Genomic DNA, 15,948 nt, shown 5'->3' on the forward strand with positions numbered 1-15,948 from the left:
ACTCTCCGCCGACGCGGACCTGATGAGGAAGGTCCTCAACTTTGACGCAGTTCTTTAGCTTGAGGAGCACCGTCCGGGTGGTCGACGTCTTGTTTCCCATGCCTTCGACTCGCCACCGCTCCCGGCTCACCTCCTCTACCTTGCCGAAAGCCGCGAACGCTGTCCGGACGTCCTCGTCGGCAACGCCGTACAGCAGCCAGTGAAGCCTGAGCTTCACCTGCTGGTCCTGCGGGTCCACGATGACGCACCGTCGTCCCTTCACTTGCAGGTCCTTTAGGGAAACTAGTCTTTTCGTCGCAGTCGCATCATTCAGGGTCACCGCCCAGACGTGGTTTATCTGGTACGCCCCTATGTATACCACGTCTGGTAAGAGGCCAGTCGGCAGTAGGGCGCCCCTGAAATCTTCGACCTTGTATGGTCTCGCACGCACATCACCGTGCAAAAACACGGTGTTAATCGCAACTCGTCCCTTAGGCAGTTGAGGCAAAATGAACGGGTATTCCTTATCATCTTCCGTAATCCTGTTTCCGCGACCAAAAGTGGCCGCTGTCGCTGCCTCGGAAGAGGCCATGACCCTACGCTCCGAACAGCTCGGCTGCCGGATGCAGAATGTACTGAGCTATACCCCCGAATACGAGTGTTCAGCGAGAAATGCACACCCATAATTGCTATAAAAATAAGAGCAGGAAACAAGATAAAATCTGGGAAGGGGGCACCCGGGTTTGAACCGGGGACCTCTCGATCTGCAGTCGAATGCTCTACCACTGAGCTACACTTTTTTTTTCTTTATTGCCGACTTCAACACGTCAGTTTACAAAATCAGTCCGCGCGAAGAACACAACACGTATGTTAAAAATACGTCACCCTCACTTGGGGTTACTTGATGAGATTAAAATTCACGCATGTGTAGCAAAGCTTCCATTCTTGGAAGCCACTCAGGCACTGGGTCTTGTATCTTGTATCCTTCAATAGCTCTGCTAACAGATTCACAAAAATACTGTCTTATGGGCCTGGCATCAATGTCTGCGTGGCTGACCGCCATCCTGGATCGCCAAATACTGTGCAGGCCCAATATCATAATCATGTCAAAAGGAATCCCGTCTTCACTCTCGACGGGCAGAAATCTAATTCCGAAAGCATCAACCGGTAAGTCTTTTTTAATCGTGCGTTGGAGAATGTCCCAAAAGAAAAGGGCTTCCCAACAATCTAAGAAAACATGTTCGATAGTTTCCGGCTTCCGGCATATGAAACAATGATTTCCCCAAGGCACAAAGAAACCCTTCGCTTACAAATACGTCTTGACTTCAAGAGTGTTCGTATGGAGCTTAAAGAAGAAACTTTTAACTCCGCCTGGTACAGTCATTCTTTTCACACGTTTTAGAACTGACTGCCATGGACCTGCACAGTACAACGACCTGTACAACGGTACCGGAAGAAAGACCTCACACAGGTCCTTATAAAGTTTCTTTCGCGACACCACTGACAAATATTCAAACGAAAATCGCACTTGCAAGACGCGACATGCCATGTACACCTCTTTAAGGAAGCCAAAAATGCTCCCTTGCATACTCTCCGAACTAACAACCAAATTTGGCAAAACCCTGCCCAACCTAACCTGACACACAGTTCGCAAAAAGGGGTCATTCGTGTCACGAAAAAACATAAATCGGTTAACCAACTGGCGCAGATATAGATGGGCCAAACCTAGTCCTCCAGAGCGGACGCGGTGAAACAGATTGGTGCGTCGTGTCCGCTCCCAAGTGCTTCCCCACACAAAAACCGCAAATACACGGTGCAGCTTCTGCACATTGACGCGAGAACAATGAATTGCTTGCAAGACATACCACAGCTTGGTTACAAAAAAAAAGGTTACAAATTGTGGCACGCGCGAAAATAGACCAGCTGAAGCCTTTGAGCCTGTCGGCCTTCTCACGCATTTCAGCAACTTGGCATTTCCAATATGGCTCACTGTCGCGATAATTCTCCAGCGGCACTCCTAAATATTTTACTGGGGTTGCTGTCCAAGTCATGTTTGCGAAATTCGTTGGGGTTAAGGGCCAGTCGCCGTGCCAGAACCCCAAACACTTAGCCCAGTTCACAGCACTCCCGCTCACAGAACAAAAGTCTTTCACAATTTGAACCACAACACGAACGCTTTCGTAGTCAGCACAGAATACGGCAATGTCATCAGCATACGCGAGAATGCGGACCTCCGCCGCATGCAAACGAAAACCATGAACGCTGTTGCTTTCAATAACGCTCAAACAAAAAGGTTCAATATACAAACAAAAAAGCAATGGTGACAGGGGGCAACCCTGACGCACAGAGCGTTGCACTTGGATGCGCGCTCCCACCCCCTTATTTACTAACAACCGCGTCGTGCATCCTCTGTACGCCATGGTTACGCCTTGGCAGATGACTGATCCAACATTAACGTGCTCTAAAACAGAGAACAAGAGGTCATGCGGCACCCTGTCGAAGGCTTTCTCTAAATCGAGCTGGAGCATTGCGATGCTTTCATGCAAAGCATCGCAACACTCGAGCACGGACCGGGCTGTGTGTATGTTGGTATATATGGTGCGACCTTTGATACCACAGGTCTGATGTGGTCCCACTAATTCTTGCATCACGGCTTGGAGTCTTTTAGCCAGAATTTTCATGAAGATCTTGTAGTCTACATTAGTCAGGGATATGGGTCGGTAAGCGGTAACCTGTCGCAGTCTAGCTTCATCTTCGCTTTTTGGTATTAAAATTGTATGGGATGTTAAAAATGAAGGAGGAAGCATATCCTTGTCATAAGCCTCATTAAACAGTGTAGCCAAAACCGGTGCTAAATCATCTTTGAATGCCTTATAAAGCGGTGCTACTAGCCCGTCTGGTCCTGGGGACTTTCCCGGGTTGAGGTCTTCTATGGCTTTCCGCACTTCTTCTGTTGAAATGGGCAGTTCTAGCCGCTCTTTCGTATCATCACTAAGCCGCGGCATTAAAGAGAGGAAACGGGTCTTGAAGTCTTCGGTTCTTACTTTGGTGTAACCAAAGAGCCCGCTGTAGTATTCATAAAAGGCCCTTTCTATATTTCCTTTGTCTACGTAGATTACACCGTTCCACTCTATTTTTGGTATGTCATTCTTGCGGGCGTGCCTTTTTTCCAAGCCGAGAGCACGTTTTGTGGGCATTTCGCCCGCTATCAGCCGCTGTGCCCTCGCCCTCACGATCGCTCCTCGATATCGCTCCGTATCTATTGCCTCTAGTTTCTGCTTGACGGTGCGCATTTCTTCGGTGCAAGTGCCTGGCTGCTTTCCTTCTTGCATTATCAAAAACTTTAGGTCATCTCTCAGCGTGTTTTCCTGCAGCCTTTGCTTTTGCTTTATAGCGCACGATCGTTCAATTGCCATCATTTTCATTGCCTGCTTAAATCTTTCCCACTTCGCTCCCAGAAGTTCGTTGTCCGCCATTGGCAGTTCGTGTATCGCCGACGTAACGCGATCCACGAAGATATCATCGTTTAGAAGCTTCTCATTAAGTTTCCAGTTTTCCCACACAAATTTGCTTTTCGTTCCTTTTCTTTTACCTACATGGAAGACAACAAGACAATGGTCACTGAACGGCACTGGTTGTACGCTGTATTCGCCGCAGTACGGTATCAGTTCAACAGATACGTACGCCCGATCCAGACGCGCGTGACTCGTTCCTTGGTAATGGGTAAACCGAACGCCAGAACCACATCCGAGACAATCACCAACATCCTCTAGATGACAGCGATCAATTATGTCACTTAAACAGGCTGTACTCGCATCTCGGTAGGGCGTAGCACTGGTTTTGTCGCGTGCCATGCTTACGCAGTTGAAATCGCCAAGTAAGACAAGCAGACGGTCTGTGTCACAATGGTTGCCGACTGTCTCAAAAAGGTTTCGCCTCTCTTCCGTGTTAGTGTGTGCGTAAATACAGATAATACGCAATTCCACACCAGCAAGTGTGATGTCACAGACAATCCATCGACCGAAAACGCAAGTCTCAACTCTTTCCACAATCGCTCCCAGAGACTGGCGAATCAACAGCATGCAACCAGCCGAGGTACCCACGGCATGAGACACGCAAACATCATACCGACTACTGAACGAGAGCACCATTCTGTCGGTCTGGTCTTGACTCTCGATTTTGGTCTCTTGTATCGCTACAATATCCAATTCCTGCTCAGTCACGAGTCTCAGCAGCTGATTTTGCCTCCTCCTGGATGAAAGACCCCTGACATTAAGCGTGGCTACTACGAGGTGTCTTTCAAATGCCGCCATCGTTAAGCAAGACCAGGCCGCCAGTACGGCGCTTACCTTCATGCGCACAACGCCGCGCCGTGTAGTGCCGTCTCTCCATTATTAGGTCTTCGGGTTGTCGTCGCGAGGAAGCGACGACGATCGTTGCCCGCTGGTGACACGCTGCTTTTTCCCTTCACCTACGCCCCACTGGCGGTCTAGGAGACGCAGTCGTTGCTCCTGGCTCATTGCACTGACATCGTCGTGGCGTCGTTTCGCAGCCGCAGGGTCAGACTCCATGGGTTCCTCGTTGCTTTTTTCAGAAGGGCGTGGAATATCTTGCGGTGAATTGGTATCCATGCTCGTGGTTGCCGACTTGGGGGTGCTGGGCGCTGACTCACGAGTCCCTGGCATGGCGCCTTCCTTTTCATCGCTCAGCGCTGCGGCCGTTGGGCTCTCGACCACTGGGTTGGAGGCAGCTTGCTCAGCTTCATCCTCGTCCATGTGCAGCTCACTATTATCGCCGAATGTTCCTCGAGTCGCGGCGCAGGCGTATGACTTCGTGCATTCAGCCTCTTCATGCCCGAAGGCGTGGCACTCGCTGCACTTGGGCACCTTGCAGTCCCGCCTAATGTGGCCTGTGTTGCGGCAGCGGAGACATATCGGCGCACGCCCGGGCACGACGACTAATACTGTACCGTTCCCGATACGCAGCTGATGGGGTATGCGCTCGAGGCTTGCACCTTCTCGAAGAACCAGCCGCACAACACGAGTAGTCGAGTCGGCGTTTTCAAACCCGCCGGTCTTCCATCTATCGCTCGAAACTTCTTTCACTTCGCCGTACTCGGCGAACGCCCGCCTCAGAGTTTCGTTGCTGACGTTGAAGGCACACCAATGCACCTTCAGCCGCACTTCCTGCCTTTCAGGGTCAAAGACAACGCAAGTCTTCCCTTTAACAACAATATGCCCGATGTCGAGCAACTTTTTCTTGGCTTCTTCACTACGGAAGTTGACTAACCAGACGTGCGACATCTGGTACGCTCCGATACCGCCCACCTGTTCAATGACGCCGGCTTCTTTCATCGGCTGGCGGAAATCTTCTATCCTGTAAGGCCTTCCAGCGGTGTCGCAGTGAAGAACAACCATTGTTTTCAGTCCTTCTCCGGTTGGCAGCGGCGGCAGTACAATCCTGTAATCTTTCAGGCCGTCCAAAAACGATGTTCCGCGGCCAGAATCGGCCGTTATCACAGCTCGCGAAGAGCCAGCCATCCTGCGTCCTTTCACGACCGTGGCCGGAAGCAGAATGACTGAGCTACACCCCCGAATAGGAGGGCTCAGCGAGAAGTGCACACCCATAATTGCTATAAAAATAAGAGCAGGAAACAAGATAAAAGCTGGGAAGGGGGCACCCGGGTTTGAACCGGGGGACCTCTCGATCTGCAGTCGAATGCTCTACCACTGAGCTACACCCCCGAATAGGAGGGCTCAGCGAGAAGTGCACACCCATAATTGCTGTAAAAATAAGAGCAGGAAACAAGATAAAAGCTGGGAAGGGGGCACCCGGGTTTGAACCGGGGACCTCTCGAACTGCAGTCGAATGCTCTACCACTGAGCTATACCTCCTTTTTTTTTCTTTATTTCCGAAGCTCACATGAGGAACAATAAGTCACAAACAATAAAACACTTCAGCCACACTTTAGCTGAGGCGAGCAAAGTTAAAATTTCCTCAAACTCAGATGGTCATTAAGAAGTATTACCCACTGAGGTGGGTCTTGCTCTGCCCGGATACATTCCCGAAGGTAAGCAGCGCTTTCAATAAAGTTTTGACGTGCACTGCGCGTATTAACATCTGCATGCCTTACTTGTATTCGTGTTTTCCACAAGCTGTGGAGGCCAAGAAGCATGAACAAATCATACGGTACATCTTCGTGATCAACCGGTAAAAACGTAATAGCATAAGGGCCTAGTGGTAACTCTTTCTTTATCGTTCTCTGTAGGACGTCGCAGTGGAATATCGCGTCCCAGCAGTCCAGAAAAACATCTTCGACTGTCTCTGGCCTCTTACATACCAGACAGTTCGTTGTCCGAGGGACAAAGATTCCTTTTTCTTGAAGCCACGTTTTGACAGGTAATGTATTAGAGTGTAACTTGAAAAAGAATGTTTTCACGCCTGGCCTAACTGGCATCTTCTTCACTCGCTTTAATATATTCTGCCCTGGGCCTCCACGGTAAGGCGCACGGCACAATGGCACCGGTAGCATGTTATCCACAAGATCTTTGTACAGTTTTTTCTTGGGAACACTGTCCAAATAGTCTGGGGAAAAACGCACTTCTAACAACTTACAAGAAAGCACAACCTCGCGTAAAAATCCGGTTACAGCACCACACATGTTTTCACCAGAGGACACTATGTTTCTTGGGCGTAGCCTCTGCAATCGGACTTGTATAACCGTTCTTAAGAAGGTGTAATTTTGATCACGAAAGAAAAAAAAAGCGTGATACCAGTTGACGCAAAAACAAATGAACCAGTCCAAGACCTCAACTCTTCACTGAAAGAAACAGGTTCGTCCTCCTCGTTTTTTCCGAGGTCGAAGTCCAAAGAAAGACACCAAATATACGATGCAATTTTTGCATAGAGGTCCGCGAAGCACACAGCACATTCATGAGGTACCATATTTTTGAAATGAGAAAAACATTGCAGACAAAGGCACGTGAGAAAATTGACAGATTCCTTCTTTGCCACGCTCCCGCTTTCTCTCACGCCCTTGACATCTCTTCGTTCCAAAGTGGGCTGGGATCGCCATAACATTCTAGGGGCACACCAAGGTATCGCCTTGGCATGGGAGACCATTGCAGCCGTGAGAAAAATTCCGGTGTAATATCCCATTACCCGTGCCAAAATCCAGAGCTTTTTTCCCAGTTTACTTGACATCCAGTCTCGTTACAAAACCTTTCCAGAATGTTTATAACTTCACAAATGCTTTCCCTGTTCGTGCAAAATACCGCTATGTCGTCCGCATACGCAAGAAGTTTCACCTGAGCAGATTGCAGCTTCAAACCCGTGACGTAATCACTGTTGAGAATGGCCAGACATAAAGGCTCTAGATACGCTGCAAAAAGCAGGGGAGAGAGCGGACAACCTTGCCTCACCGAAAAACCTACTGTGAAGCGCTCAGTAAGGTCACCATTAACTACTATAATGCGTGTCATACAATTTGCGTACGCCATTTTTACTCCTACTACTATTACACGACCCAGGTTAGCATGCTCTAGAATGGAGAAAAGAATGTCATGTGAAACGCGGTCGAACGCTTTAGCCAAGTCTAGCTGTATCATAGCTACCTGGCTTCCAAGCTCGTCAACACATTCCAATACGGTTCTGGCCATATGTATATTTGTTGCAATGCTGCGACCTCTGATACCACAGGTCTGGTGCGGCCCTACTAATTTGTCGATTACACTCTGAAGTCGTCTGGCTTGTACCTTCATGTACACCTTGTAGTCGACATTAGTGAGGCTGATAGGTCTGTAGGAACCCACTAGTCATCGAACTTGGGAATAAGTACAATGTGTGAAATACCTAAGGATAATGGTACTTTTTTACGTTCATAGGCTTCTGTTATCACTTGTAACAAGAACTGAGAAACATAATGTTTAAAGGTTTTATAGAAGGCAGCGTTCAGCCCATCTGGCCCCGGAGCTTTTCCAGACGGAAGATCATCTATTGCTTTCTCGATCTCTTCCAAAGTAATAGGCCATTCAAGACGCTCTCTTACATCATTGTCGAGTGTTGGCATTAGTCGTAGGAAATCCCCTTCAAACCCTTGCGCATGCTCGCGCCTATTGCTAAACATTTCAGCAATGTATTCCGTAATAGCGCGCTGAATCTCACTAGGGTCGCTTGTAATGTGCCCCTCGTATCTTACTTGCCTCATTTCCTTCTGGCAAGCGTGCCGCTTTTCATCTGATAGCGCCCGCTTTGTAGGCGTTTCGCCTGCCCACAAGTTATCCCTCCTTGAGCGTATTATTGCTGCTCTGTACCTGTCAGTGTCAACTGTTTCGATCTGACACTTCATGTCTTATTTCTTTACTAAAATTTCCTGGCTGATTGGTTTCCATGCTAACCAAGCACTCGAGTTGTTCGCGAAGTTCCTTTTCTTTTTCTTTCTGTTTATACCGAATTGCGCTACTTTTTTTCTATAGCTTTAAGCTTCACTCGTTCTTTGAAACTTTCCCATTCAACGGCAAAGCAGTTCGCTTGCTCAGCTAGTACACCATCAAGATCGCTTTTAATTTCCTTGACAAATCCTTCATCGTCTAAAATTTTCTCATTTAGTTTCCAAAGGTACCAATTAAAGCGTGATTTCCTTCTCTTCGTTCCAGAAGTCGCGCTCACAAAGCAAGGATCACTAAACGACACGGGTTTTACACCATAGGCTGTGCATAGTGGCACGAGATCAGCAGAAACATGCAGCCTATCTAATCTTGCGTGACTGTCGCGTTGAAAGTGTGTGTAATCAGGCCGTGTTCCAGCCGAGAACACACTTCCAACGTCCTCCAATAAATAATTGTGCACAAATTCAATCAACAGTTCCGCGCTCTTGTCCCTCACTGGTCTACACTTCACTCGGTCAGTAGCAGCAAAGACGCAATTAAAGACTCCCAATAGAAGCAACACCTTGTCACAATTCAAGTACGGCTCAATGGAATAAAAAAAAAAACATTTACCCTCACTTTCAACATTGGGGGCATAAACACATACAACGCGCCAGTGTAAGTTTGAAAAAGACAAATCAACAACCAAGAGGCGGCCACTTTCACATGCAAATACAAACTCCACACTTATACCTAATGTGTCGCGAATGAAGAGGAGTGACACACACACACTTCAAAGTTGGCGCCGAAAAGGGGGCACCATGCGGTCAGCATGTTCTTGCGACTCTATCTTTGATTCTTGCACAGCTATTTGGTCAAGGTCATTATCAATAAGCAGGCGATTAAGCTGACATTGCTGGCTTCGTGCTCCCAGCCCTCTAACATTCAAAGTTGCTACGCGCAATGGGGCTCTTAGCTCAACTACCATACGTTTACGTAATAAAAAGGGGCGCGATCCGCATGGTGCCTAACTCTGTCGACCATGTGATTCTCCCGACTGATGTTCAGCAATGATGTTCGGGGGGTCTGTCTGGCCACCCAAAGGGTTGTCTGGTGTTTGTCTCGAAGTGGTCTGAGGCACTTCCTCGTCGCATCCTCTACTTTGCATGCGCGCATACTCGAAATGTCAGCCAAAAACACTGTGTCGGTCGACACACAACCGACGCGGACATTCCACAGAACACAGAAAAAAAATTACGGAGGCAGTTTACCCGCCTGCCGTGACTCGGCCAAAAGGTTTGGCCGCGGCTTCAACGACGAACGTCGACTTCCTGTCGTTTTTGGAGGCGGCTCCCCACATGCTACTACCACCAGGCTGCAGGTTCTCACCGGCGCTCTCTTCGTGGGACTGTTTTCCAGTGGTTAGGCCAGCCGCTTCATCGTCAGCGCCCATGGCGTCGGCAATGCGAGGTTCCACGCGGTCCGGAGTTTTCAGCGAAATTTTCGCATCGGCCACCGCACTGTGACCGCTGTCGCTTTCGGCGCCATGCTGCGCTAGCTGAGATGCCACCACTGCAGGAGACGTCAACGTTGTTGTCTTCTGCTTAACCAGAGGCGTAAACGAAGGCCCTTCTTTCGTTCCCGTTTTCCCAGTTGCCCTCGCTGCCTCGTCTGCGTCCGCCTCATCCATCAAATGCTCCGAGGCATCTTCACTGGTTCCAGGGCTGGCGATGCTCGCATAAGTACGGGGGCACTCACCGTCTTCGTGACCGAAACGTCGACAAGCTCCGCATCGCGGGACCTTACACTCCCGGCGAATGTGTCCCCTACCTCGGCAGCGGAGACATAACGGAGGCCTTCCAGGCACAACGACGAGTGCCAACTCCCCCCCAACGTTATGCTGGTGCGGCAAGACGTCCAGTTTAACGCCAGCTTTCAATTTCAGTGTGACCATCCTGCTCGTTGAGCCTTTCTCTGACACGCCGTACACACGCCAGCGCTTCCGGTCCACCTCGGAAACCTTTCCGTACGGTGCAAGCGCGGCACACACGTCCTCGTCCGGCACGGTGTGAGGCAGCCAATGGAGCTTGAGACGTACGTCCTGGTTCGCCGGGTCAATAACCAAGCAGTGGCGTTCTTTGACGAGCAGCTCACCGACACCTGCAATCTTCGTAACGGCATCCGCATCCTTCAGCGTGATGGCCCAGTCATGGCTCATCCGATACGCCCCCAGGGCGATAACATCCGAGAGCCGCGATTGCCTAGCCAACGTGTCTCGAAAATTTTCCACCCGGTACGGTTGGGCCCTGATATCCACGTGCAAAAAAAAAAACAGTATTTAAAACTAAACGCCCGGTTGGGAGACATGGCAGAACAACCTGGTAGTTGTTTTCAATTTCCTTGCCCTGTTACCGCGGCCAGAACTGGCCGCTGAAGCCGCTCCAACGGAGCCCGTCATCATACGTCCGTCACGCTTGGTGGCCGGAAGCAGAATGCCACTGAGCTATACCCCCGAATGATAGCTCCCAACAAGTAGCGCCCGCCTGTAATTGCTATAAATTAAGTGGAGAACACCAGAAAAAAAGGCCGTGAAGGGGGCACCCGTGTTTGAACCGGGAACCTCTCGATCTGCAGTCGAATGCTCTACCACTGAGCTATACCCCCTTTTTTTCTTTTTCTTCATTTCCTCGTAACTGAAATGCCATGCGCTATACATTGTTAAAAAGAGAGTCAGCATAGCTTATGCCGACTCGCTGACATTAAAATCGCTTGAATTTAGCCAAGTCATCAAACAGCGGCAACCACTCGGGCGGTTCTTTCTGCACTTTGTACACTTCATGCATGTAGACGACACTTTCAATAAAGTGTTCTCGGACAGAACAGACATTCACATCAGCATGACATACAGACATTCTTGTTGACCATATACTATGGAGACTCAGCAGCATAATAAGGTAATATGGAACATCGTTATGGCCTGTATCTAAGTATCTGATACCCCGTGGGGTTATTGGTAATGCTTTCTTTAATGTTCGTTGTAAGATGTCCCAATGAAAAAAGGGATCCCAACAATCGATGAAGACGTGATCAACAGTCTCTAATTTTTTTACACATAATACAATTGGTGGTCCACGGCACAAATATTCCCTTGTCGGCCAGCCAAGTCTTTACGGGCAGGGTAGTTGTGTGGAGTTTAAAGAAGAATGATTTTACCGATGGTTTCACGGGCATTCTTTTGACCCTTTTGAGGACATCATCGCCTGCACCTCCATAGTATACAGTATACTATTCTACTCATTGGAACTGGCATTGATGAGTCTATCATATCATGATACAATTTCTTTCTTTTGACGGAACTGAAATATTCTAGAGAGAAACGAACACTGAGCATACGGAAAGATGAAACGACTTCCCGAAGGAAACCTTTAACTGGACGGGATTCAACTTTCGTACATGAAACAAGGAAGTCAGGTAAAAGATTACTTAATCGCACTTGTATCATGGTCCGCAAAAATGGATCACTCTGGTTCCGCAAGAGCATAAACCGCGATACAATCTGGCGTACAAATAGGTGTGACAGTCCAAGACCACCGCTGCGAACTGATCTGAACAGATTAGAGCGGCTGCAGCGTTCCCAAGTTGAGTTCCAAATGAACACAGCGAACACTCGATGGAGCTTCTGTACATTCACTTGCGACATGAATAGCGCTTGTAGTATGTACCATATTTTAGCAACCCAAAAAATGTTGCACACAGTGGAGCGCGCGAACATTGCCAGATTGCGCCCTTGCCATGCCAGCGCTTTTTCCTTCGCCGTCTGTGTTTCCTATTCCCAGAACTGAGTGCTGTATTTGTAATGCTCAAGCGGCACGCCAAGATATTTCACAGGCATGGTTACGCACTGAATGTTTGCGAAAGAGCGCGGTGTGCTTTGCCACGCGCCATACCAAAACCCGATGCTCCTGTCCCAGTTTATGGCACCTGTTTTTTCACAATAGCTTTTCGCCACAGTGACCACTTCGCTGACGCTGTCATAGTCATCGCAAAACACTGCTAGATCGTCTGCGTAGAAAAGCACTTGCACCTCACTCAGCTGTAATTTGAATCCTCTTATTTTCTCGTTCTCCCTAATGGCTAGGCAAAAGGGCTCCAGGTATAATGTGAAAAGCAATGACGAAATTGGGTACCCTTGTTCCAGAGATGAGCAAACATTGACACTTCTCGTGAGACTCTTGTTGATAATCAACCGTGTGCTGCAATCTGTGTAGACCATTTTCAAGCCATCTATAATCACTGATCCTATGTTCGTGTATTCTAAAATCTCGAAGAGAATATCATGAGACACACGGTCAAATGCCTTCTCCTGGTCTAGCTGCAACATTGCAACTTTACCCTCGAAAGCATCGACGCATTCTAGAACGCTCCTGACGACGTGTACGTTGGCGGTTATTGTGCGCCTTTTAATCCCACACGTTTGGTGGGTTCCAACTAAAAGTTTAATTACGCTCTGTAGCCTTTTTGCCAGTATTTTCATAAAAATTTTATAGTCAGTGTTCGCAAGGCAAATGGGACGGTACGATGCAACAGACAAGCGCTTTACTGGATCGTCAGATTTCGGTATCAGGACCATCTGAGCTGCTCGGAAAGACGCGGGTATTTGGTTGTTTTTGTAGGACTGCACTAAAAATTTCCTCATAATTATTGATTTTTCTCCTTTAAAAGTTTTGTAGAAAGCTGCGCTTAAACCACCCGGAGTAGGTGCCTTTCCTGAGCCTAGTTCTTCTATAGCAGCTTCAACTTCACGCACAGTTATAGACGCTTCGAGGCCTTCTTTAACATTTTCTTCCAATCGTGGCATTAAGTGTAGGAAGTGGCTCATGAAACCACCCAGATCAGTTTTCCTCTTGCTGAACAGGTCTCCAAAGTGTTGAACAAAACCGTGTTCAATGATCCTGCGGTCAGTCGTCACTTCGTCGTTGTAGCTTATCTGGTTTATATCACTGCGGCGAGCGTAAGCTTTCTCGTCACTAAGCGCGCGTTTATTCGGTGTTTCCCCTTGCCACAATCTTTCTGCACGGGATCTTATCATGGCACCGCGATACTTCTCCGTGTCAATGATTTCTAACTGGCTTTTAACTTTTTTGATTTCCTTCATGACTTGACCACGTTCTGTGCTTTCTACATTAAGTAGAAAGTCGAGTTTACTCCTCAGGGCTTTTTCTTTCCGTTTTTCTTCTTGTCTCAGTTTAGTTACTCTTTCTATAGCACTCATCTGCAATTCATTTTTAAAATCTTCCCACATGGTGACTACATATTTCTCTTCAGCTACAATCAATCGTCCGAGTTTTTCTTTAATGTCATTTGCAAAACAGTTATCGTTGAGTAGCTTATCGTTAAATTTTCACAATTCCCACGAGAAATTTGTTTTTCGTTCTTTTGTTCCTATTGTGAAGGCAACCAAACTGTGGTCACTAAAAGAGACTTGCTTGTTCTCGTACGTTTTACATAACGGTACTAGTTCCAGTGATACATAAGCCCTATCCAGCCTAGCATGGCGAAGTCCTTGAAAATGAGTAAATCGCGGAACACTGTGATCGTACAACACATAGCCGACGTCTTCCAGGTTGTATTCACTGACAAGATTGTTCAATAGCAGTACCCTACGATCATTCATCGGCAATTTTTTCACGCGATCCTCCGGAAAACATACACAATTGAAATCGCCAAGTAAAACCAAAAGCTTATCGGTCTTTAAATAATCCTCAACTCTTTCGAAAAAGGACTGTCCCTCGCTCTCTCTATTAGGGGCGTAAATACAAATAACTCGGCAGACAACAACCAGGCGTCCCGATTTACACACTCTAACTGCTTCCACACTTGCATTTAGGCTATTGCGCAATAAAATAGCGCAGCCCCCCGATGTGACGGCCGCATGACAGACGCACCCATTGTAACGCGGAACGAAAGGTGTCACCATGCGATCCGTTTGCTCTTGACTCGCTATCTTGGTTTCCTGAACGGCGATTATGTCAAGATCGTTTTCCAGAAAGATACGACTCATTTGATATTGCCGCCGCCTCTTGCTTAGTACTCGGACGTTTAGCGTGGCAATACGAATCGCGGTGTTAACTGCGCCCTCCATTATGAGCAAGAACAATCGGGTCGCATAGCGCTTACCTTGAGACACCAATGCACTATGCATAAAGTGGTGTCCTCTACTCTGTAGTGCTTGTCTCCGCCAGTCAAACTGGCGGTATCACACGCAGTAGCCATAGCTAGGTTGCACTACCCAAAACGAAGCCGCTGCGGGGGCGGCTCCGTCTGGGGTCTCCGCTCGACTTGGACGTTGGGCCTTGGCTCTAAAAGCGTACGTCGCAGCTGAGCCGCCTTTGTAGGTGGTTCGCTGCATGTCGTTGCTCCAGAGGTCCTGGTTACAGCGATTGTTTCCTCGTGTGCCCGCTTCGCGGGCATGCTAGTGGCTGCTGACATCAGTCGTCGACGTCAGTCGTAGCAGATGCCTCGGCACACGTAGTGGCAGGCGACGGCTTCAAGGAGGCGTCCCTCTGTTCTGTCGCGGAACTCTGGTTATCAGGCGCACCGTTTTCAGTCTTTTTCCGAATATCAGCCTCGTCGTTCGCTTTCTTGTCTGGACGCAATTTTTAGGGTGAAGAGACTGCTTCTGTGTGACCGCGTTGCCAACCTTGTCGCTCTTTTTTTTTTTTAATGCGAGGATAAATGCCTCAGGGCATACAAGGGTATGGGATGGGGGTGAACAAAGATGATTAAATGAATGAAAATAGATTTGCTGACCTAATGAATGACCTAATGTCGCTCTTAACGGGAGAAATATCTTCAACTTCAGCCTTTTCCATGAGGTGTTCAGATACCTCTTCTCTTCTCACTGGTCCTGCGACGATGGCGTATGTCTTGACGCACTGAGAACGTTCATGGCCGAAGCGTCTGCAGACCTCGCAGCGCGGAACTCGGCAGTCCCGGCGAATATGACCGGTTGTATGGCACCGCAGGCAAAGAGGGGCATGGCCCGGAATGACGGCAAGGACGAGCTCCCCTGCTATACGCAGCTCGTGCGAAATATCGTCGACTGTGGTACCCGCCTTAAGCTGCAGTGTCACCGACCGCGTCGTTGAGCCCTTGTCGAAAATCCGTTGAACACGCCACCGTTCTTTCGCTGCATCCGTAACCGTTCCGTATGGGGCAAGCGCTTGTCTGATGTCTTCTTCTGACACGTCTGGCAGCATCCAGTGTAACTTCATGCGCACGCCTTGGTTGGTGGGGTCAACGACAATACAGCGCCGTTCTTTAACAATCAGGCTTCGGATAGCAAGCAGTTTCCTAGTGGCTTCAGTCGTCTTCATCATGACCGCCCACACGTGATTCATCTGATAGGCCCCCAAAGCAACAACTTCGGGGAGAAGTTCCAGACGAACCAGAGCGTCACGGAAATCCTCAACGTTCTATGGTCTTCCACGGACGTCCACGTGTAAAAAAAAAACAGTATTAAGGACGATTCGTCCGGTAGGCAAGTGCAGTAAAATCACCTGATAATCCTCGCCTTCAAAAACAGCATTCCTGTTACCGCGGC

The 15,948-nt window shown here is 48.5% G+C and overlaps 1 protein-coding gene and 3 non-coding genes across 4 annotated transcripts; all 4 read right to left on the minus strand.

Annotated features, from left to right (window-relative positions):
• Positions 1–2,192: 2,192 nt before the first annotated feature.
• On the minus strand, positions 2,193–5,551 carry LOC139053680 (uncharacterized). The gene has a single exon (XM_070530513.1). It carries the CDS (start codon positions 5,517–5,519, stop codon positions 4,374–4,376), a length of 1,146 nt encoding a protein of 381 aa, XP_070386614.1. The 5' UTR covers positions 5,520–5,551; the 3' UTR covers positions 2,193–4,373.
• A 99-nt stretch (positions 5,552–5,650) lies between these two features.
• TRNAC-GCA (transfer RNA cysteine (anticodon GCA)) lies at positions 5,651–5,723 on the minus strand. Its single transcript has one exon. It is a non-coding gene; the product is annotated as a tRNA-Cys (tRNA).
• Positions 5,724–5,801: 78 nt separating this feature from the next.
• Positions 5,802–5,873, minus strand: TRNAC-GCA (transfer RNA cysteine (anticodon GCA)). Its single transcript has one exon. It is a non-coding gene; the product is annotated as a tRNA-Cys (tRNA).
• A 5,064-nt stretch (positions 5,874–10,937) lies between these two features.
• Positions 10,938–11,009, minus strand: TRNAC-GCA (transfer RNA cysteine (anticodon GCA)). Its single transcript has one exon. It is a non-coding gene; the product is annotated as a tRNA-Cys (tRNA).
• Between the last annotated feature and the right edge of the window lie 4,939 nt (positions 11,010–15,948).

This window comes from Dermacentor albipictus, chromosome 1 (genome assembly GCF_038994185.2).
Source record: "Dermacentor albipictus isolate Rhodes 1998 colony chromosome 1, USDA_Dalb.pri_finalv2, whole genome shotgun sequence".
NCBI classification, from domain to species: domain Eukaryota; kingdom Metazoa; phylum Arthropoda; class Arachnida; order Ixodida; family Ixodidae; genus Dermacentor; species Dermacentor albipictus.

Excerpts from the sequence above, each read along its gene's own strand:
- LOC139053680 (XM_070530513.1), bottom strand. The coding sequence starts at position 5,519 with ATGGCTGGCTCTTCGCGAGCTGTGATAACGGCCGATTCTGGCCGCGGA.